Source organism: Lycorma delicatula, chromosome 13 (genome assembly GCF_047948215.1).
Source record: "Lycorma delicatula isolate Av1 chromosome 13, ASM4794821v1, whole genome shotgun sequence".
NCBI lineage: Eukaryota > Metazoa > Arthropoda > Insecta > Hemiptera > Fulgoridae > Lycorma > Lycorma delicatula.
The window spans coordinates 36,293,042-36,318,590 of NC_134467.1; the positions used below are offsets into that span (position 1 = coordinate 36,293,042).

At 31.1% G+C, this 25,549-nt stretch overlaps 1 protein-coding gene across 1 annotated transcript; it reads right to left on the minus strand.

The window, feature by feature from the left end:
- Positions 1 to 8,926: 8,926 nt before the first annotated feature.
- Positions 8,927 to 24,407, minus strand: LOC142333881 (uncharacterized). The gene is made up of 4 exons (XM_075381463.1): positions 24,204 to 24,407; positions 18,754 to 19,490; positions 15,471 to 15,606; positions 8,927 to 10,072 (listed from the first exon to the last, which is right to left on the minus strand). Exons 2-4 carry the CDS (start codon positions 19,426 to 19,428, stop codon positions 9,843 to 9,845), a joined length of 1,041 nt encoding a protein of 346 aa, XP_075237578.1. The 5' UTR covers positions 19,429 to 19,490; positions 24,204 to 24,407; the 3' UTR covers positions 8,927 to 9,842.
- Positions 24,408 to 25,549: the final 1,142 nt, after the last annotated feature.

Here is a 25,549-nt window from a genome sequence, read left to right on the forward strand (position 1 = left end):
GATGCATAGAAATCACTTCTCCAAGTGGCAAGAAAGATGGGATCAGTTGATGAAGGACAGATAGAATTACAGACATCCCTGGCCTCCATAGTTGGTTGGACCGCAAATATGGGGAACTGGGATACAATTAACCCAGTTCTTTACCAGTAATGGGTGTTTTAATACATACCTGTACATGTGGTGCAAAGGACCTCAGGAAGGAGGATACCATAGAGCACACAACGTACATGTTTGATAGGTTCTGCAGCATAGTGCATCCTGCCAGAGAGAATTAGATGTGACCAAATAAGCATGGTATACTGTGTCCATGATGTTGTTTAATATCCTCCGAACAAAGATTGCTGTAGAAGTGCAGGAGTGTGTAATTCCTTCTGAATCTCCCTTCGGTTTGTTCTCACATTAAAGCAGGTCTGGCTGCTTTAATGTGAAAAAAATGTCCTCTTGATAGACATGAAAAACTATTAAGAAAGGTTGTAATTTTTTTAATTAGATATTTAATATCACAGTTTCTTTTTATTCTTCACCAATGATAAAGTTAAAGTTTCTTTAAACTTGTTGTACTTTGCATTCAATACCTTTAATTACTTATTTTCCACGTTTAATTTTTCTCTATGCAGCTTTTATATTCTGCACGTGATTTGATCATTAAATTAATTAAACTCTGATAAATCAAAATATGACTTAACAAGTTTAGTTTACCTCAATGGATATCTCGCTAAACTAGTTAATTGTGTATTTATACACCTGTGTCAAATATTTCAGGGTAACGATAAGAACCGGTTGGAATACATTTTTACCCGTATGAAGTACGGGTAACCAGTTATTGAAGGCCAACTGTTCTGAAACCCACATTTTTAGATCACTCAAAGTTAAGGTCTGTACTGCATTTTTATTTATTATTATTCTCATAAGAATGAGTTCAATAAACACGGGGTCCAAGTGGCAGATCCACCTGGCTAGACGGGAGTAAAGCAAACTGTGACCGCGACGGGAAAGCACATAGACGCGTGGCAGTGACACGTCTGCTAGTATATCTATAGTATATAAAAAAAGCATGTCCAACTGACTGATTCATCAATGCCCGGCAAAAACTACTGAAGTTAAATTGATATTCATATTCTTATGGTATAAGTGCAAACTAAAAAGGGATTTCTTGAAATTTCAAATTTAAATTTTCCGGTCTCCGTGGCATGAGTGGTATCGTCTCGGGTTTTCATCCAGAGGTCCTGGATTCGAATCCCGGTCAGGCACAGCATTTTTCATACGCTACATTTCCATACTCCACACACAATCTTCAAGCCTATGTGGCGATATCATCAAACAAAAATAGTTAAAATGGAGTAAAAATGAAATTTACTTTTTTTTTTCCTTGTAAATTTTCTTGTAAATATCTAAAAAGTAATATTTAGATTTTTTTTGAAATTGAATTTAAAAGGGCTAAAATGAATTTGATTTTTTTTTTAAACCAGCTATCTTTTTTAAAGATAAATTTTTTATTACATATATTTTTTATTTAAAAGTTTTTTTGAAAGTATATGTTTGGAGTGTAGCTTTATGTAGAAGTGAAACTTGGACGATCGGAGTACCTAAGAAGCATAGATTAGAAGCGTTTAAAATGTGATACTATAGGCAAATGTTAAAAATTAGATGGGTGGATAAAGTGGTAAATGAAGAGGTGAATCGATGAAGAAAGAAGCATTTGGAAAAATATAGTTAAAAGAAGTAATAGACTTATAGGACACTTATTAAGGTATCCTGGAATAGTCGTTTTAATATTGGAGGGACAGGTAGAAGGAAAAAATTGTGCAGCCAGACAACGTTTGGAATATGTAAAATAAATTATTAGGGATTTAGGATGTAGGGGGTATACCGAAATGAAACGGCTAGCACTAGATAGGGAATGTTGGAGAGCTGCAGCAAACCAGTCAAGTGAGTGCAAACAAAAAAAAATCTTTTTTTAATTTCTCGGTAGCATATGAAGATACCAACTTAATTTTTTGTGTATGTAATTTTCATGGAAATATCCAAAAAAATCTGGTAATTTCCAGATTTTTCAAAATTCAACTTAGAAAGAGATGAAAAAAGTTAAAAATTTGAGCAATGCTTGAATTTGATCAGTAACACTCCCACTGTTACTGTATGTGTAATGTAACTAGTTGTACCTTTTTTTTTTCCTATTTAGCCTCCGGTAACTACCGTTAAGATAATTCTTCAGAGGATGAATGAGGATGATATGTATGAGTGTAAATGAAGTGTAGTCTTGTACAGTCTCAGTTTACCATTCCTGAGTCAATTTACCAAAATTGACTACGACGGAATATACAAGTAACCATATAGCGCAGGCGAATCCGCTACGAGGATGCTAGTTTTTCTATATCTATATTATTATTATTATGCTTTTATGGCCAACATGGGTCCACTTAAGTCAATTTTAGTTACATCTTTTCTGAGAAAAGCGTGTTATTTTACTCTTCCGAGCTGCCCAGTATTTCTTCATCCGTTCAGATCGTGCTTTTTTTCTTCATCCGTAAACTTCATTGTATTTTGTTGTTTGTCTGTCTTTTGTTTAAATCTAATGTTTTTGTCTTTTAGCTTTGTAATTTTTCCAGTTTTATTCTGTAGGTCAGTGAGGTAAATTCCCAATTCTTTCATATCTTCTCTAATTTCTTTGATCCATTCTACTTCTAGTTTTTGGAACCAGAGCTTTTCAATGATATTTCTTGACAGTCTTGTTTCCGGTATCCTTATGAGATGATCAAAGAAAGAGATTCTTTTTTTCCGCATAGTATCAGTAACAGGCTATATTTCTCGATGCACCACCTCATTTGGCACAATCCACCATTGGCCTTCTTTTTGGTGTTTTTTATTGATACACGGATTTACCTTCTCTGGTAAACACCAGAGAAGGCTGCACTCGGATTCGGTGGGCGGCTGCTTAAAAGATAACAACGAATCAGAGCGTTTAGAAACACCCAAAAACACAAGCAAATTTGTCATATATTATATGCTTTCTACATAATTTAGAACTGTAATTGTTATCCATTTTGGATATAAAAATATCACATAAGTGTTATATCCTTCAGTGAACTACTGCAACTTTGAATCTAAAAAATATTTCACTGTTAACCCACAATTACATGCACCCGATGTTATATTCACTTTAAAAATAGTGACAATTCCACTGAGTTAAGGTAAAAACTGCAGAATTAGTTATGAAAATATCTTCTGGAAATTCAATACCCACTTAATTTGAAAATAATTCATTAATCATATATAATAATATTAAAAAAAAAGAAGTTAATTATGTTTCATCTTTTTGATCAACAAATAAATAAATTTAACTGATCAGAAATATTTTATAATATTTTTCAGTCTGTTTAGTATTAATAAGAATATAAATAATTTAAAATAATAAAATGAAAAATTACATATCTAATAAAAAAAATTGTGTATATTCAAATTTTAAATTTGTTTTATTTAAATACTTTACAGACAGAAATTACTAATAATACTCACCCGTGATGATCTGATTTTAAATTGTTTCTCAAAAATAAACAATCAATTTTTATTGTCTAAAAACTGAAAGATTGATTTTAACTCAACTAATAACAGTTCTTTATTTTTATTCTAAGACAAATATAAACGAACACGTTTTTTGTTGCTTTTTCTGAGTTTTCAATAGCGCTTTTTAAAAAACTATTTTAAACACACATATATATATATATATATATAGTTTAAATATATAGTTAATTTATTCATCAAATAAATTTTCCAAGAATACGTATAAAGAATGGAAATTTTTATTTATTATTTATTTATTGACTTTCAAAAACAATTTGATTTAATTTGAGATCCTGTCTAGATGTTTATATTGTGAGTATATTCAGTGTCTCATGCCTTATATCTCCAGAACTACTGAACCAATTTTGACCAAACTTGGTCAGATTACTTCTGTATGTGGGGCATTGATGCCATTAAATTTTGAACCTAAAAGGTCAAGGGGGTGAAGCTCTAGAGCAAGGTCATCCTCAGTATCTCAAGATTTTGCATAATTAAGGTCTTATTTTTCTTAGGCACATTTGTTAAACAATTAAGAAATAATATTTGCAAAGAAAAGTTTTTGAAAATCACAGTCTCACCCTAAATGATTTTAACTAGTATCTAAGTAGGTATACTGTATCAATAGTACTTCTTGTCACCACAAGGAGCACTAGTGTAGCACTGACGTGCAGGTGTACAGAAAATATTTTATTTAAATAAAACTATAAATATTTTAAATTAAGTTGTGTGTCTTAAGCCGTGCATCAGCAAAAAGCCATGTGACGGGAAAGTTCTACAAAGTGTTGTCAGCTTTTATATATATATAAATGTCAAGTTGCTGATGCAGAAAAGTTGACTGAATTGTTTAATATAAATTTAACTTCTCAGCAAAGCTGCATGATGTCATTTTATACATTTCTGATGATGTTTTATAGTGTAATGAGGTAAGCACTAAATAAAAAATAAAAGTTAATGAGTGAGGTTCATGAAAAATATTTGAAAACTTGGACTATGACAGAAATATAATATCCATCTACTTTACATTGAGGCCTGAAGTAAACAAAATAGATGCCGAGTGAGGCAGTATGAACTGAGTGTGACACAAAAAATTGCACGCCTGATTTAGTTTTTATTACAATAATAATACAAAAATAGTTGCCTATTGCTCGGTATATTCTAAAACATTTAATATTTATTAAATTAAGAAGTGGTTATAAATTTTTAAATATCTTAAAGTTATCTTCAGTGGTAATTTTGTTTTACCAAAATTACAGCAGTAATTGTCAAACACAGTAGGGTTTCATTTAACCACACATCTCGGCAACGGTTGACCTGTACAAGATTACACTTTGTTTACATCCTCATTCATCCTCTTAATATCTTATGGTGGTTCAGAGGCTAAATAGAAAAAGAGAGCAGCTATACAAAGTAATAATGGTTTAATGAAATGATAAACATAAATAGGTTGGTAAATAATTTTTTAAGTGCTTTACACAAACCCTAAAATACTATTTACATGCATAAAATAAATTAAAAAAATATTATATGATTTATTACAATTTTTTATTGTTTTTTTCTCATTTTCTTACAGTGAATCACTCAATAAATAATAACATTCTCTCAAAACCTCATCTTCATCTTCATTAACATTAGATTTCGAGGAGTCATTTTCAAAATTAATAAGTTCAGCAACAAAATAATCCAACTTCCACATTTTTTCTTCATACAGCACATGTTTAACATAGTTGCATCACTTATCTGCTGTTACCTCAGTGAACCATAAAGAAAAACCATTACTTATGTATTATAGTGGCGCCACCATTATTGGAAGGTTATAATCAGCGCAACTGGTGGCAAGTTATTTATTTAAAATAATTAATAAAATTATAAATATAATCTAGCCAAACTTAACCTACGCTTGCTTCACACACTAACCTTGACTAGCGAGCAAAGGTTAGCAAACGAAGTGAGCATAAGTTAACTTTGGTAAAATTATATTTTTAATCTTATTTATTTACTTTTTTATTTCAATATAGCATTTCAATGGTACCAACTAAAAACTAACTAACTACAAAAGTAAGTTATGTATATAACCTTCCAACCATAATGGCACTGTTGTAATACATAAATACTGAAAAACCTTTACATCTGCTAATTTATAAGTTCTGTTATTCCAAGCTAAAAATCCTTTTACTTGACTCCACACTAGTTCTATTGGGTTGAGATTGTAGTGGTATAGTGGAAGCTGTAATACTGTATGTACATTTGCTTCAGCCATATCATTAATTACAGATTTGTTAAATTTTTGCTTATTTTGTAACTTCTTTTAGGAGTTTAACCTTTGAAAATGTAGAATCAATTGGGATTTGTTTTTCTCTCAGTTATACTATACCTGTTTTTAGCCATGATGAATTCAGGATTTTTTTAATTTTATACTATGGCGTGGTGCATTATTCATAACAATAACACTATTTGGTAGAATTAATTTCATAATCATGTTAAACCAGTTATTAAAAAAGTTAGCATTCTCATGTTTGCAGTAATTGCCCTTTTTATTGGATTCAAAAACTAATGCACTGTCAACAAATGCATCTTCATTCCCTACATAAAGTACAATCAACTGTTTTCCTTTGTTACTTGCCAATTTTATACCGGTACTTAAACCAGACAGAAAAGCCTGTTTAGATGTCTTAACGGAAGTGTCACACCAAACTTTATCAACTGAATGACTTTCGTTCATCCAGATTAAAAATCTTTTTTCCCATTTTATAAACTCTTTAATTCTTTCACCAAATTTTTATATCATCTATATCGATAATAAAAATATTTCTACTTTTTCCTGAAAATTTTAAATCCATCGATAAAAGAAGTATTTGTTAACTAGCCTAATTTTCGATAAATCTGGATCACTTTTTAGATCCCAACCCCATAGGGGAAGACACCCACCTAGTGACATTCCGGTCGCCACCCCCCCCCCCACATTCCTGCCCTGTTGGACTTTAACAGGAGTCATCTATCGCCCTCTGACTTTTATATCTCATAGTAATAAGCCTGGCCTCGAACACTTTTGACAGCTGAAAGTACCTTATTTAGTGTGGGTTCATTTTTGAAAAAGAAATGCTGGATCTGACAGCTTTTTTATTGAACTCAACCTAAAACAGGTTTGAACATTTTCTTTTCTTTTTTGGCACGTATACTACCTCATACTTTATCTTTTCAGCACACGATCTCTCAGTACTTGAAATGGATACGCCATTATTTCAGGTGTAAGCACTTGTACTAGTTCAATTTCTAAAGTAGAGTATTTTTCGCTAAATTTATTGAAAACATTAAGATCTTTTGTCTTTTTCTCACTTCCTGATATTTTACTTTTTCTGTTTGACTATACAGCAAAGATTCTCAGCCATAGTTATTAAATTTCACAATACTTAAAAGAACTTATAAACAAAAACTTAATTTCTAGCACTATAATAAAGCAAATAAGTCGTAAATTTCAGTACGATACTTATTTAAACCAAATTAATGATAAAAACAATCTCACTCAAAGTAATTTCTATCACGATTAGTTAACGCCAAAGTTAAAATAACCATGAAGTTTCATAAGACCAAGTAATCATTTCTGAAATAGTATTGGAAATATAATTTAACTGCATTATAAAAGTATAAACACTTATGAAGTATTGCTATTGTTTATATGATGTCGTACATGATATGTACCGAATTTCAATTCAAATACTTGCACTAACACAAGGAATGTTTGTTTACTTTAGGCCTCAAGCAGCAAATAATATGAATATTATAAAAATTAGGAAAGTGAAATTAGTACAAATTTTTCAATAATACTACATTGTTATAGACTTAATATATTTATAATAAAATAATAACTAAATAATACGATATTCTGAGATTAATAACAGATGTAAGTTATGAATAATATTCTTATCGTGTGGTAGCTATTTTTAAAAGTGATGTATCATTTTTGTCTACCCGGTGGATTGCATCAGCTGGTTGAAGGTTATCATATATATGTGTGTTGTGTATTTACATCCATCACATACATGCAGATTGTTTACTTCAGACCTCAACATAAAGTAGACAGAAAATAGATTTTGCTATCATTTAACTTTGCTAGTATGACGAAAAAATTATTCGATTTTGAAACAGAATTCTTTTTGAAATATAGAATGCTACGTTTTTATCACTTGTACAACTTGAGACAGTAAGTGATATTACAAAGGAAGCTAAGAAGTGGATTTTTTGTTCTTATGTTCAGAGAATTTTCATGGAGAAAGTAATCAAAGTAATCACCAGAAAATTCCAAATTTTTATATGTATTTTTTAAGGAAAATATTAAATCAAATATTAGAAGAACAAATAAGAAGCTTCTTGAAATGGCAGAAAGAAAAACATGTAAAACATTGACAGTTGAAATAACTTAGTTGTACTCTTTTCAAGAAATCAAGTGCTATTGATAAGAAGGTTTTCAAGTGGAATTCCCCAGGAAGGAAGAAAAAGCAATAAACCAGCCATGCATAATATTAAAAAAAAAACAGCACAAAAAGAACTTATGAGGAACGTAAATTCATGAAATAATCAATCCAGCTGTTGGAGAGTAGAAATAGGTGCCATTTCTTAGCGGAGGTGCAGTGCTGATATAAATAGAAGTTTACAGAAAATAAGTCAACTAGTAAGTCACTGTACTTTATTAGGAAATAAAGTTTTATTTCAGTTTATAACTATTCATTTTTTAAAGATATAATTCTCATAAATTGTATTACCAGGCTTCCTTGATATATATCATAAAATATTTCCATTACATTTTAAAAAAGGAAAAAACATAAAATTATTTTTGAAGTTATTAAAATGATTTATTAATTCAATAAAATTAAGCTTTTATTTAAAACAAGAATTTCTGTTTTACAATTATTCGTAGATGTAGTTGTCAAAACAACATTTCACTTTTTCCTTTATAAAATATATACATATTTGCATTATTTTTAATTGAAACTTTTTCTTGTATATAGAGTATTTTTATCAACTATCAAAGAATTTTGATTCTTTTCAAAAATATGAAATATATTGCAGATTACTTAAGTTTTGCATGATTTTGTAATCTATTTTTTTATAAATAAGATTATTTTTACTTTTATAGTTTTAATTAACAATATAAACATAACATATTTAAACTGCCAAATTTACTAGGAAAAGTGAGATGTGAAGTGATTTTCAGTTAGTCGTCTTCACCAATCTTACTATATTTTTGCAAATTAGTCTGCCAAGCCCACCAAAATGTATATATTATTTTATTCTACAAAGTTGTAATACCTTCACTGTTCATCACAGGGCCTGGTTGTATATTAATCATCATTACTTTCAAAGAAAGTAATTTTAATTGGCATCTCAGATGCTTTGTGTCACAGCCACGGGGAAGATTGGGATAGGTAAATTAATGTACTTGATCTATAAAAGGATACAATATAAAGTAATAAAAATATAAATATAAACATAAGAAAAAATATAAAGAAAATACTTTGAAATGTTAGCTAATGCTCTCTAGAATTTTGAATTTGCATTAATTTTTAACTGTAAGTTTAACTAGTCATCTTCACATGAAATCTCTTTGAATATATATAAGACATTATGATATATATATCATTATGTTATAAAAATCCTATACTAACCAATAATAGTGAAAAAATATTCTTAAATTCTCTATATAGACGATGTAATTCATTGTTTAAAAAATTTTCCACAAGTTAATTGGAATAAAAACTTATTGTGACTAAAGCTAAAAAATTTATATTAAAAAATTACATACATGTTGAATTGAGAACGTTTTCTCCTTTATACAAGAAGTTAAAAAAAAATCTGATAACTTTTGTCTAGGCTTTATATAAAACTTTGACTACTTTTCATAAAATTAAAATTATAAAATATGTGTTTTTGTTTTTTTACTTCATTATCATATATTTCTTTATTATTATTATTTTGCTATAATATTTTGCTTTGCCTATCTACAATTTCTTGTGAGTTAAATTTTTTTTTCCGAAAAAATATACATAGGTAAGTAATGTTATTAATAAAATTATAAATTATTTTTATTTATGAAGAATAAACAATTTTTTTTTATAATATAATAATTTAAAAGGGTTTTAACATATCTTTCAAATTGTTAATATCACCCCCAGAAACACTGTGATAATAATATTATTAAAGCTGTATACATATTATGGGATAACATGTAAAATTTTAATTCAACAGAATGACAAAGACTAATTGTAATAATTATAATAGTAAGATACTTAATGGCGCCTAATAATTCTGACCCTTCTTCTATCTTGTGAAAAATCTTCTTCTGCTGTCGTATCAATTGACACTCTTCTTGATGATGAGGATGATGTTGAAAATGATCCAGATGGACTCCACGTTTGTTGTCGTTGTGTTGTAAGTCGTGCACGGCCTTTTATAACTTCTGGTATCTGTGCTGGAAATGAACTACGCCTAATTAATGGTGGGTGTGTACGTCCAGATCCTATAAAAATAAAATGTTTATTTAATTATTAATTTATTCGATTAACACTAATCATACACTTGGCTTGACATAGATCTGTGATAAAAGGAATGTACTTTTTTCTGATGAAACTTAGTTAAAATTTTAATTATGGTTAAATTAACTTTTTTTGGCACATTTTCTTAAAAACTGGATATTTTTATTATACATGAAGTACAGTAAATTTTAGTTAGAAAGATGTAATGATTGACAAATCATTGAATCAATAAAGAACTTGCATTTTTACATTCAGTTTGTAGCTAAAGTATTTGTTAGATTCATGTATTTATGGCTCCCCATACTTGTAAGTAAGAATGTATTTTTATCTACAAAATTTGTAATTAAGAATCTATTTAATAATCCCAAATGCATTCATATATGTGGCTCTATAACTTCCGATTGGCAGTCTCAATTTTCATGAAAAAAGATATCAGATATCTTACCTAATTGGTGGAGAAGGTATATAAAATCTACGGAATCTTGAAAACACAAAATGACCAACCATATATATCAATTTTTTTTTAAACTAAAAAACCAAAATAAGTTTTCAAAAATTACTAAGAGGAATTTTTAGATATCAGTGCTTGAAAAAAAAATTTAAACAAACAAATATGGTCTCTAGAAAGGAGTCAAATAATGAAAAGCTTAAATATATTGTAATTTATTGAATATAAACAATAAAAACTAACACTATTTTTCTGAATAATTTCTGTGATATATAAGTGTTCTAATGCTTTGGAAATTTAGGTTTACTTCTAAAAAACAGTCTTTCAGCGGAGGCATAGTCAGTGATCGCTACCTCTCTTTTTCTGTTTAGCCTTCAGAACCACTGTAAGGTCTGAGAATGATAAATATGAATGTAAATGAAGTGTAGTCTTGTACAGTCTCAAGTCGACTATTGCTAAGATGTGTGGTTAATTGAAACCCAACCACCAAGGAACACTGGTATCCATGATCTAGTATTGAAATCCTATAAAAGTAACCAGTCTACAGGGCTGGTTTAGTGGTTAACTCGTCATCAAAAATCATCATATTTCGAAGTTGAGTGTTCTAAGTTTCAAATGCTTGTAAAAACATTTACTTTTATATGGATTTGAATACTAGATTATGGATACCAGTGTTCTTTGGTGATTGGATTTCAATTAACCACGCATCTCAAGACTGTACAAGACACATGATTTACATTCATACATATCATCGTCTTAAGTAATACCTTATAGTAATTACGGAGGCTAAACAGAAAAAGAGAGAGTCATGGCCACCTGCTTCATCTCTTTGTCAGACCTGAAAAAGTTGCCTCCCGTTACCCCTTTGAGCAGTCCAAAGACATTACGAAGCCGGTGTAGCCGAATGATGTAAGACGACAGTCAAAATATATGAAGATCATTGGAAGTAAGATTTCATAGATTACAGTGAGTGAGGAAACAATTCAAAGATATATCTTAGATTATTACAGTGGTTGAATGTATAGTATGAGTACACACAGTGATATTTAAAAAAAAATCACTGTACTTCCATCTTATTGTAATCCATCTTATTTGTAATTAACAGCAGAACAGAGGTGATTCTAAAGCAGAGATCTGCATATACAATGTCATCCAAAAAAGGTGCGGCGTTTTAAAAAAATCATCTCAGAAACTACTAGAGATAATTAGAGAATTTTTTTTTTTTAAATTCACCAATTTAAAAAGTGTTTTTACATACAAAAAAAAATGTTTCATCATTGTCACTCTTATTAAGCATTATACTGGATAATTCAACACATTTAGGACGATCCATAGGTTTAATTTGATATTTAAGCTGAATTTTGTAACTGTGAAGACATATACACTTGTAACAGATTTTGAATAGTTCTTTGGAATTCCTAACTGTAAACTTTGCCTAGAAATTGATTTTTTTCTTAAACAACTTTTGCATATATGCTCATCTGCTTTGTTACTCGTTTTGGGCCATCTAGGGGACTTTTTCAGTTCCATGTTGTCAGATTTCTTAAACTGCTTGTACCGCCATCTAATTCTGTTTGCACTAGGGAAATCATTGCCATTGAATAGTTATAAATGATTTACACTCTGATAACCACAAAATTCACTGTGCTTTCTGCTGAACTGTTACCATTGCATCGACTGACAGTAGTGCAGAGGTTCTGTGCACATCGACTCAAGGTCACAGCCAGTCTCGTTTAAAAACCTTTGATGATATCCAGATTATTTTGCAGTTCCAATTAATATTTTATCTCAATTGATTTTTTAACTGCTGCAAACTTTTTCATTGACCCCATACTGTAATGATGTCAATATCACTGCTGGGTACGTAATACTTCAAAGTTCTCCCTAATTTATTCCAAAAGAGACCAGCATTCCCACCAAATGTGGGAATAATGTAACCATTCCCACTGAATGATGTTCAAGAGATTTTTAGACTTTCACATGTTTAACCCTTGTTTTGATGAAATAAAACTCTGTCTAATTCAAAAAACTGTGAATCGTGAAATCAATTGATTTCAGTATGATCAGAATCAATTAGTGAAGGTGGCCTCAACAGTAATTAAAAGTGTAATAATGTAAGATTCAAAATCAATATACCTTTATGCATAAAATATAATGTAATTTTATTTATTTCTTAAAGTTTATAGTTTAAAAAACCTGTAGACAGACTATGTATGTGTAGATCAACCTTTATCAAATTATATGAGGGCTGTCCAAAAAGTAATGGTAATAGTGACCCTGAGGGAAAATGTGTTGCGAAGGGTGGTAATACTGCATACCATCGTGTAGCCCATTCTTTTACCCATCTATAATGAACGGTGCAGTGAGTGGACGTATGTGACGATTCGCGTAACGTGTGTTAGCTACTCGCTTACCACGTCCTGCATGAATTAGAAGTTAGAGCAACGTTGTAACGTGAAATTTTTAGTGAAACTTGGGAAGAACCGAAAAGACGGGTATGGACTACGATGTATAGTGAAGATGTTATGAACTAAGTGACCTTCTACAAGTGGAATAAAGTGTTCGAGGAGGGTAGAAAGAACATAGCCGATGAGCTGCGCGAGGGGTGTCATTCAACGTCTCGCACCGAGGTTGTAAAGAATACAGCTGCCGCGACGAAAAACGACTTATCTTTACGGAGCTCGTGCATGTCTAGTTATTTCAGCTGGCAGAGCATTTTCGATTTTTCACGATGATCTGGCCATGCGAAGCGTGTCTTGCAGATGGATGCCCCGCCTGCTAACACCGGAGAAAGTGCAACATCGTGTCTCCGTGTATCAAGACCTGTTTTCATGGTTTGTTGGGGAAGTAAACGAAGAAATGAATCGAATCTAAGCGTAGATGAATCGGTGGATGTATCACTACGATCTAGAACTAAAACAACAAAATTTTCAATGGAAAAGGGTGCAGTCGCCAGCTTCGATGAAAGCAAAGATGAGTTGCATTCCCGGTAAGGTTATGATGATAATCTTCTTCGATTCCGATGGTTTTTTGTACCAAATGCTTCTCCCTCAATGCCAAACGGTCTCGGCAGATTATTAAAAATCGGTTTTGATCAAGATGTTACGTCATTTTGAGAAAAAAGGCCGAACTAGGACAGTAACGAAATGTTATGCATCATGACAATGCACGGCCTCACGTCGCTCACACTGCAGTTGATTTCTTGAACGCTCGCAGTATCGCAATTGTATCTCATCTACCGTACAGTCCAGATTTGGCCCTTGCGACTTCTGGTTGTTCCCCGAAGTCAAGTTTTCGCTCAGGGAATGGAAATTCAAGACGAATCACGAGGTCATCAAAGCTGTAGAGGCGCGCTATAAGGAGCTCGAGAAAGGTGGTCTGGCTTTCATGTTTAAAAAGTGGCAGGAACGGTGGGAAAACCGGTATAGAACCAAGGGGGGTTACTTTGAAAAAAAAAACAGCATGTAGATTTGGAAGACTGAATAAATTTTTTTTTCTGTTGAGCGTTTTTATCATTACTTTTTGAACAGCCTCTTTATTAGCATATTAAATTTTCTTCTTGTTATTTTACTCCCAGGTTTAACTATAAATTTTTTTTATTACGGGTTTGTTGTACAATTTAAATCCAATATTTATTAACACATTTTTGTCACACACACACATATATACACAGAACTTCATAACCAAATTGTTTTGACTAAGGATCTGAAATTATTAAAAAAGTGATTTTTGTTTTTATCAATAACGAAATTTTTCAGAGGATAATAGCTGGAAAACTAACGAGACTTTTTAAATTGCTTAGTAATTAATGTTGTTTTAGTATACATAATTAACATTTCTCCAGAGTTGAAACATTATATAAATATCTTCTATATTTAAAAAAAATTGTCTGAAAACCTATTTCCAGCCCATGTGGGCTTACTACTGGCCTGATTTTTTTTATTCTACATGGTATGACCAACAGATATATCATCAAGCTTGATCAGACCCAAACTTGAGTCCCATTTTAGAAATTCTCAAAATACACATTTATTCCTTAATTGAGGAATTTTCCTAAGTTATTACTCAAAAGGAAAATAAATTTGAAGTTATGTTGATGTTTGATGATATATCTGCTGGCTACTCCGAGTAGAATAGAAAGAAATTCATTCCAACCCATTAGTAGAACATCTGGAGAGACTAGAAAAAGATATTTAGCTGGCATTTTACCTGTGGTAAGAAATGAAAGAGAAAAACAAGGAGTGAGACATGTTGTAAATGGAATATTTTTTTAGCTAATTTTTAAAAAATAGATAACATTACTTTGTAATAACACTGGAGCGGCAAGGGGCCTCTAGTTTTGTTTGTAGAAAGGGATAAATTAATTTGTCATTCTACATTATGTCTAAGCCTTATTTATATAAGATTTTATCTGTAATACATATAAATAAATGGAGTAACAATACTCGCTTTTCAGTGTTAATTCCTCTGAAAACAAAAATATCCTTTACGTAGCCTGTCCTTATGGTAAAGAATTCAAAAGTGTAATTTATTTGGTTGAACATCACCTGAATTTTGGTGGATATGGAAAACTGATGAGCAACTTAATATTTGAGTTCATTGAAAAGGTGATAGAAACTACTTTCTTTTTCACTTTACCTAATAAACTTGGTGTGGATTTTGTTATTCTTGAAGATTGCTATATTTTTTTTTTTAGAAAAGCTTTGTTACTCAAATTAAGCCATGTAGTTAAAATTAAGATTCAAATTTTAATCCCTAGGATCAGTCACATACCTTACGTAAAAGCAATATTTGATAACTAGATACATAAAAACAAACAGAAAATTAAAAAATAAAGTGTATAAAGTTGCTGAAAATTTTTACATCATTTAAAGTTATAATTTCACTTACTTATTTTTTTTTAATTTGATTTTCTTTTTTAATCACAAACATACCTGTATTGTTAATATTTGATTCCTTTTGTGATTCTTTTCTTGCATGTCTACTAACAGTTAAATCAACAATTGATATTCGCCGACTACCTCCATAATTATCTGGTGGATTGAAATCTTGATTGTCATCTGATTTTTTCTATTAAAAAAAAAAAAACCAAACTATATGATTATAAATATACTCTTAAAAAGCTTACGAATAAACTTGTACTTGGAAATATGAAAATGGAAATTTCTAGCGTATGAAAAATGCCATACCTGACCGGAATTTAAACCTGGGACCTTTGGATAAAAGGCCGAGATGCTACCAATCCACCACACAAATCAGCAATTTTGTCTTAATATTTGTTACTTAGAAGTTAGATATGCCATCGATATCTGTATCCTGCACCAAGGATTGAATTATTGTTGCAATAAAAGAATACCAATCGCTACAATTAGAAGATAAACCTTAATAATCTACAAAGAGTTTATATTAAATGGTATAGAATATTCTAAGATGTAGCTTTCTGAATATGGTTAAAGAGAAAAATATTTTCTTTGAATTCCAGATAAGAAAATAAACTACATTATTTATAACTTGATGCTTAGTAATACCTGGAATACCTCTTCCTTGAAAATAAAACAGTACGAGCATCTTATAGAGTTGGGTGATTTAGAATAGGTGTTCTCCATGCTCATGATTTTCTGTACCCTTCCAACATTTTCATTTGTTCATATTTTACTACTACTTTGATATCAATCGCTTTTACTATTTCTTCTAAACCAGCCATTAAATTCATTCCTGTCTTATTTAATATTATTTGTAACTCCTTTTGATTCTATTAAGATGGTTTCCTTTGTTCTAGTGAAAAACGCTTTGCAGTTATGATTCCCTGGACACAACATGTTTGTTGTAAAAATAAACATATATTACATTTTATGTCTCAATTAAGATTCTAAAATTTCAAACAGCTATATGACACTTGCCATGAATAGCTAATATACACTACTATAATTTAAATTATTTAGTACAAATGTACGGCCCTAAGAAACTGTAATACATAAGATAAAAACATTTCATCATCCCCCTGAAATAGTTCAAATGTTAGCCCCCAGCTTAAACTCACAGCATAATGCACCATAACAGAAACAATCCACAAGGATGTCAGTCAGCAGTCCAACTAGCAAAAACTGGTGCATCTGTTTCAGTCATCAGATATCCATGCGTGAGCCAAGTTTGCCCTATTCGCAAACGGCAGATAATAACCTCATCTCGATGGTTAATTCCGCATGATGAGTTCCACAGTGAAACAGTGTTCTTAATTGGGTGAAGTTTGTTGTTCATGGTCGCATTCTATTCACTTTACCATCTTCATGAACCACCCTCTTCAGGAAACAGACAAGATCGTAAGAAGCGACACGATTGGTGAAAGGAGACTGGAAACAAGTCTCCTTTGTTACACTATCTGGGCGATGCCCAGATAGTGTAGCAAACACCTTATTACCTGATGCCTCAATTCCTGTATGGCTGGGGATCCAGCAGAAGCATAATGTTGTATTACGTCTAGTCATTTGCAAAATGACACAATGAATATTAGACGACAGGGTATCTTAAAGTACGCGTCATTAATCGCCTGTAGGGCGCTCATGGAATCTGAGCAAACAAAAATATGTCAATATTTTGGGCTAATTGTATACTTGTAAGGTCTTCTTAAAGGCATACAGTTCTGCAACGAAAACACTGGTGATGTTGGGAAGGCCAATATGTATGTTCTGTTGCCAACAACAAAGCCGCAACCAACAGAATTAACATTTCTAGAGCCGTCTAAACTGCGACATAAGTTAAACTGCAATATTAGGATTCATACTATGTGTAATATTATAAAATTCGTTTTGTAAGATTACTGGATTTGTGTTGTTGTTGTTATACCAACAAAGATCAAAGGAGTAATGAGAGAAGGCTGCCAACGGGGATAATAACAAGGAGTAACATTAAGAACTGGAGATAATTGTATATTTAGAGTTGAGAAAAGGTGTTATTAAGATGGTTCTTTTATCATTAATTCCTTTTGATATCTCTTCATTTACATTTATTTCTGCATATCCTGTTAATATTTTCCAGTCTTCATCGTTTCAGTCTTTCATCATTTTTAGTCCTCATCATTTCTGAACTACAAGTTCATCCAGTTCCTGACCAGTCACAGTTGCTTTAAAGCATAACTGTGCATATGAATATTGAGATCCACAATGGAATGTGACTATTACAGAAAGAAAGACACTGCAGCACACACATTGTTCAAGTGCAATCAGTTTTTGCAAAAAAAAAAAAAAAAAAAAAAAAAAAAAAAATGGAATGTGACTATTACAGAAAGAAAGACACTGCAGCACACACATTGTTCAAGTGCAATCAGTTTTTGCAGTTCAGGGACAGATGCAAACAGTGTCACAAGATGTTGGTCAATATTATCCGTACAAAGATGGTGGAGGTAGTGCAGGAGTGAATGCTCCCTGGTTTTCCCTTGGGACTGCATCATACTAAAAGCAGATTTGACCCAAGGAGAATTAAACAAAAAATAAAAGAATAACAATCTTCATCATTAAAATGTTGATTCTTTTTTTTTAAATAATTTTTTTTATTTAGTACAAAACAGAATTTTTTTTGGAAAGATCAACGAAACTGTTGTTTTCATAACAGAATAATAAAATAAAAAATTAATTAATAAAATTAGAAATCGTTATAACTGATAATTTTTCTAACATAAAAATAATTATAAAAAAATACTAATGATTCAACAAGATGAGAAAAATTAAAATAGAACAAAATAACAATGTTGACAGGACTAATTGAAAAATATTTAGTTGTGAATTTAAATATATAGGTATATATCCAGAAAATTTAATTATATATAATTATTTTTATTTAAAAACTCATGAATAATATAATATTTTTCATGTAAAAAAATATTTTTTATTTAATTTTAAATTGAGAACAGTAACATAACAAGTTGCAAAATACAATTTTATGTTTATTTAACTTATGGATAATCTTTTGACTTTAAAAATTGTATACTTCTTCATATCCATTATTTATTAATAGGAAATTATTCCCCAAAAACTCCTAGTTGTTATATCACCTAGTGGAAAGGGATGCAGTTTTATTCAGAATCTATGATGTTATTGTAAGATAAGACCAGTAACATAATCAATAAATGTAGAAATAACTTTATAAATCAAGTGGAAAGAGAATATAGACTATACATAAAAGAAGAATATATTTAGTTAAATTTATTTCATATAACCTTACCTTACGTTTTCTTTCTTGATAAAACTCAATGAGACTAACAATCGTTGATAATACCAACAATAAACATACAAAGAGATATGCAAGAGAAGTATTATTATTGATAATCTCTCTGTTAACTATTTTATCATCAGCTTCTTCTACGTTATTTACTTCAATACCGATTTCACTAGCTTCCTCTTCCTCATTATCATCATCATCAATATCTAGTTCTTCATTTACATCCCGATTCATTAATTCTAATATTTCATGGTTTTGTTTAATATTCATTGTTTCAATTTTGTTAATATAGGTTTTATTTTTTATTACATCGTTTTCATTTTGATCAAAAGAAATTGTTTTATTAGAAGATATAATTTTTGGTTTATCTTCTAACATATAATTTTTATTAAATATATTTATATTTTTTGATACATAAAAACATTGATTTTTTAATAATACGAATAAATTGTATACTGATGAGCATTGATTTTTTAATAATTTTTCATTTTGCATCGCCGTTACATGTAAATAATTATTACAAAATTTTTCTTCTAAATTTTTCATTAAATTAATGGACTCATCAACATTTTTATTTTTTATCTTTTCTTCTTTTTTATTATTATACAAACTGTTAAATAATATTAATAATAAAATAAATACTATAAAACTTGTAGCGATTGATGATATGAGTGCCATTTAATTTCTTATTATCTCATTCATGTTCAGTAATTATTTATTTATTTATTAATATGCCATACCTGTAACACACAAATTATATAAATAAATGTATTATTAAATACTAAATATGTAAATATTCACCAATAATAGATCAATATGAATTAAATAAAATTTATTAGGAACATTTTTTTTTAAGGTTTTTTCCATTACACCTCTTAGTGATGCACGTCGTCTATTATGAGAAATTTTTCAACAAGAGTCAAGAGATTGTGCAGTATTATGAATAAAAGATGTTACCTCAAATATATTATAGTGGTTATTAAGAGTATTGTACGAGGATAATATTAGATATATGTTATGAAATGTTGGAAGAGGTTTTATATTAATTAAGATTCATGTCAGGGCTGCAATATATCTCCTTCATTCTTTAATATTATAAATATCTTCCAATTATCCATGTATATATTATAATAAAGAAATGGGGAAAGTAGAAGTTAATCCAGGGATTATTGCAGATAATGCAAACTTAAATACGAGTTACTATTTGTTGATACCAAATTATTATACAGCAGAACGAATATGATCAAAGAGTATTATATAGATTACAACATGAGGATTTCTGAGCTGAAATCCAAATCTATGGCTTTCTTAGGGAAACAACCAGTTCTTATGAAAATATTTATAGATAACAAGTTAATAAAGCAAGTATCTCAGTTATGTTAACTGGGTTGCGATATTAAATATGTTATTGACCATAAACTGAACAAATTTAATCAATGTGTAGAACAATATGGAAAAAATGACAAGGAAGACCAGGAAAGAGATCAGACTAAAACTTATAAAACTTCTCTTATAAAATGCCTAGTATAAAGCATAAGAATAAAATTTCAAGCATCGCATTTGCAATTTCTGAGATCTGTAAAAGGTTGTACAAGACCGGATAGGTTCTACAGTGATGATAATTGAAAAGAATTAAATATATTTGAGATATAAGATTGAATTTCAGAAAATAAATGTATTTGATTTGTCAATATGGACAGCATGCCAAATGAATGGGTATGGAAATACAAACCTGTAGATCAAAAAAAGTTGGGAAGACCAAGCAAGCATTGTCAAACGTTGAAGCATTCTTTTAAGATCAGAATAGGCAGTTGTCTATACCTTAAAGGCTGAAGAAGAAGAAGAAGAAGACTATTATAACTTTTGACGTGCTTTTTATATATTTTAACAAGGAAGATAAAGTAGTTGAAATAAAAGTAAAATGGAACATAAAATAAGCAAATTAAGAAAAAAAACATGCTTTTAATTTCATCAAATGGTTAATTATTTATGAAAAAGATGTTATCATTTTATATTTCTGTATCACAAATTCAGCCTTTATTTTTGTTAAGATGTAAAAATATTTTCATACAGAATATAACGTAGAAGTAAAATAACAGGAGAAACCTATAAGTAAAGCTGCCAATGTAACTGTACCTTCATAACAATTGTGTTAAAATTAAAATTAATCCCCGCCCCAGCAATAATTTGATAAAATTTGTTGGTTATGTTTGGATAATTGGCCTCCTCTATCTTTGGAAATTGTAAAGGTAAAATTAAATTTATTATAAGTGCAGATCTGTATAAATTTATTTATATGGACAATAACTTTAATTTAAATCATCCTTCCCATAGATGGGAAGAGATCCGTTTTATGAAGTTCTCAATCATCACACCACCCTTTCCTTGGCTTTACCTGAGGTCATCTTTTAGATCTTCTAAACTTGATAACTTATCGCAGTCATCAGTTTAGGGCCTCTGTCAGAATGCCACTGATAGAAATACTTTGTGGTCATTATCAGTATATATATATATATATATATATATATATATGTATACACGAGGTGCTACCCAAAAGTTTAGGGAATTTTACCATAAAAATAAAATAGGTTACCATAACTTATAATTAACATTGTCTCCTTCAAAGTAATCCCCTTGGGCATTGATACAGTGATCCCGGCGTTTTTCCCATGATTCCATGCATCCCTGGAAGTCTGCAGGTGTAAGTGTTCGAAGCACGTTCTGCGTTTCTTCCTGAATCTCTTCAATTGTGTTAAAACGACGGCCTTTCAATAGAAATTTTATTTTCGGAAATAGAAAAAAGTCGCACGGGGCAAGGTCAGGCGAATAGGGTAGGTGGGGAATCATTACCGTCTTTTTGGAAGCCAAGAAATTCCGAACGGCGATATGTGCGCGGGCGCGTTGTCATTATGCAGAACCCAGCTGGTGTTACCCCACAGATCTGAACGTTTGCGCCTAATGCTTTCACGTAACCGCTTCAAAACTTCACAATAGATTGACAGTTTGACAAGAGGAACAAATTCCTTATGGATAATGCCTTTGATGTCGAAAAAAACAATTATGGAATTTACGTTGCTGCGAACTTGGCGTGCTTTTTTTGGCCGCGGTGAACTTGGCGACTTCCACTGCGACGACTGCTGCTTAGTTTCAGGGTCATATCCGTACGCCCATGTCTCATCACCGTTATGATGTTGGAGATGAAGTTAGGGTCATCTCTTGATGATTTTTTCAATACACTACAGACAGCTACGCGATTTTGTTTCTGGTCGCTGTTCAACAGTCTCGGTACGAATTTTGCAGCAATGCGTCTCATGTTCAAATTGTCCTACAAGATGCATTGCACGGACCCATATGACATTTGTACGATTGCACAAACATCATGGATTGTTTGTCTACGATCTGCAACACTAGGCTCTTGCACATGTTTTCCAGTGTTGCGCTTGTTGATGGTCTTCCTGAACGCTTATCATCATCGACTGTCGTTCGTCCATCTTTGAATCGTTTGTACCACAAAAAAATTTTACTTTTACTCATAGTATTGTCACCCAAATGCTTCCATAAGCATGCGATGGGTTTCTGCACCAGTTTTTTTAAGCTTTAAGCAAAATTTAATGCAGGTTCTTTGCTCTTTAAAATCTGCCATTTAGAACTTCGCCGAAGCAGTAAAACACAACGTTACACAACCGCACAAAAGTCAACAATGCAGCCCTTATAGTTGTTGGAACAGCTCTTTGTGAATCAACTGATTCACAAAGAGTGCTGTTAGCCACATCTAGCAGCAGTAGGTCGTACCAGCAATGGTTCGCGCGAGAAATTCAAATTCCCCGAAATTTTAGGTAGCACCTCATATATATAATTTGGTCCAATATGGGCATAAGAGGTTTTCACCGGATTTTGACTTTTGACATCTAAGAAATAAAAAAAAATCAGATGGAAATTTGATGTTAATGTTCATGCGTACACATGTTCGATGTCAGCCTCTAAATCACCTTATATCTCCAGAACTACTGAACCGATTTTTATTTGGTTAGTTTACATCTACATATGGAGCATTGATACCATTAAATTTTCAACTTAAAATGTCAAGGGAATGAAGCTATAGAGCAACTCATCCTCACTATTTCGAAATTTCGCCTAATTAAGTTCATATTTTTCTTAGGCACATTTGTTAACGATTAAAAAACAAAAATATTTGCAGAAAAAATCTGTGCAAAATCACACCCTCACCCAAAAAAAAATGCACTAAACTGCTACTATGTTGTGACGTCACAGGTGAGCGGTAGAATTAAATAAATGAATAATATTTAAAGTGTAAAAAAGTCACTCGGTCTGGCTGGCTGGGTCTCGAATTCGATCTCCCGATTGAATCTGGTACGTTAAGTATCGCGGCTAAACCAGTCTGCCGAATGTACAAAGGAAATTTTTTCTATGTAAGTTGTGAAATTACAGTTTAGTTAGTCGCCGCTAGTACCGCCACACCCGCGCGAATTAAATACGGTATACGCGCGCGCTTTAGTTAGAATCATTGAATTAAATAAATTAAAAACTATTATATTTAAATAAAATTATGAATATTTTAAATTAAGTTGCGTGTGAGTGTACGTAACCCGTGCATCAGAAACAACCCACAATTGTCAACTTTTTTTTTTTTTTAAGAATAACTATTTTCCTCAGCAAAAACTGTAGTTTCATAAAAACAAACACATTGATAAGTTAACATTCAATTTTCTTTTTAAAATATCTATCTACACAATTCGAATTTACGAGCTCCAAACTATAATTTGGCGATTTTTTTATCTTGAAAATTATTTTTGATTTTTTAAGGATCTAAGTGGTTGATATTATATTTTTGTATTTTGGGGGGGGGGGGGTTGCGATTTTGCAAAAATCGTTTTTTTTTTTTGAAAATATTTTTAATTTTTAACAAATGTGCTTAAGAAAAATATGATCTTAATTAGGTGAAGTTTTGAGATACTGAGGGTGACTTTGCTTTACAGTCTCAACCCATTGATTTTTTAAATTGAAAATTTAATAGCATCATATATATAAGTAATCTGACAATGTTTGGTCAAAATCGGTCCAGTAGTTTTGGAGATATAAGATGATTTAAAGGCTAACACTGATATGAACATCCGGGAAATTTCCTTCCGGTTTTTTTTTTGGATTCCTTAGGTGTCAAAACGTGTGAAGATCCGGTGAAAACTGCGTATGCTGAAATTGTTTTTTTTATAATATTTTCCCTTCTCAAACTATGGCACTACTATAACGCTGTCTAGACGGGAAAGTATATGATACGATATATTTAAATTTATCGATATAAATAAAAAGGTAAATTAGAAACAAAATGAAAAAAGAACGTAAAATAAGAAAATATCAAATTAAATAAAATATAAATAAACGAAATTGATTATCATTAATAATTAATTATTAAAATATTATTGTTTTGTACTTACTTATACAAATTTAACTTATTTATTATAAATTTATACACATTTTTTTTTTCAAAATGGCATTAAAACACACTAATCAATTCTATTCAAGATATTACCGGGCGATTCAGCCCCTGATAATTGCGAATGGCTAAAATATTTGAAATTCATTTTAAAAAATTGTATGATAGACGACGCAATAAAATGATAAACTCGTTCTGACATCTGTGTATTACACAACTTAACAACACTCAATTTGATTATTTAACTCGTGAAAAGAACAATCGTCCAATCTAAGAACAGAACACATCCGTTCAAGACCAAGGTTATCCCCCATAAATAATAATGTTTCCCCTCAAGTCAATTATTTATTCCTGGTAGAACAAGTAACCGAAATAGTTAAAATTAATATTTGCCTGTAATAAAAAAAATTTTACTCGCCATGAAATTTTTCAATACAGGTAAACTTGTATTATACAACTTTTATTTCTTATGATCAACGAAGAATATTAAATTAATAAAAATTTTCTTTAAAATTTTAGAACCTCTTTTTACACGACTGCCCAAAAAGGAGTTAATGTATTTAGGGTGTACGTATGTATATTTTTTCTAGCGTATTAAATCAACGGCTGAACCGATTTAGATGTATGACCTGCGATAGGTAATCGCAACATAGAAGTAAATTTTTGCTGGGTCCCTAGCCACGTAGGGATTCTAGGTAATGAAAGAGCAGATTATGCTGCCAAAGAAGCGTGTATAATAATCACTGAGAACAAGGTGGCAAAGTGACTGGGCGACTACCGTCGATGATAAACTCCGACGGATTAAGGATTGAGTGTTGCAATGGGGCTCCTCTTGCAGAAAATCTAGTCGTGAGGAAGTGGTCCTATGCCGGTTACGGATAGGATATACGAGGATCACACATGAATACCTCTCTTTCTTTTTTCCTGTTTAGCCTCCGGTAACTACCGTTTAGATAATTCTTCAGAGGATGATATGTATGAGTGTAAATGAAGTGTAGTCTTGTATATTCTCAGTTCGACTATTCCTGAGATGTGTGGTTAATTGAAACCCAACCACCAAAGAACACCGGTATCCAAAATCTAGTATTCAAATCCGTGTAAAAATAACTGGTTTTACTAGGACTTGAACGCTGTAACTTTCGATTTCCAAATCAGCTGATTTGGGAAGACGCGTTAACCACTAGACCAACCCGGTGGGTTCACACATGAATACCTAATGTCAAGAGAAGTCCCACCCCTATGCACACGATGCAACTACCGCATGATTGCGCACCACATTCTCGTGGACTGCATATGTTATGCGGCTTTGGGTCGTAAGTTTAATTTACCTAGAAACATCCGTGATAT

What these genes read in the sequence shown, in the direction of transcription:
- LOC142333881 (XM_075381463.1), bottom strand. Translation starts at nt 19,428, where the DNA reads ATGGCACTCATATCATCAATCGCTACAAGTTTTATAGTATTTATTTTA. An exon ending in ATCAAGAAAGAAAACGTAAG is followed by an intron (nt 15,607 to 18,753) that starts GTAAGGTTATAT and finishes TTTTTTTAATAG; the next exon opens with AAAAAATCAGATGACAATCA. An exon ending in ATCAAATATTAACAATACAG is followed by an intron (nt 10,073 to 15,470) that starts GTATGTTTGTGA and finishes TTATTTTTATAG; the next exon opens with GATCTGGACGTACACACCCA.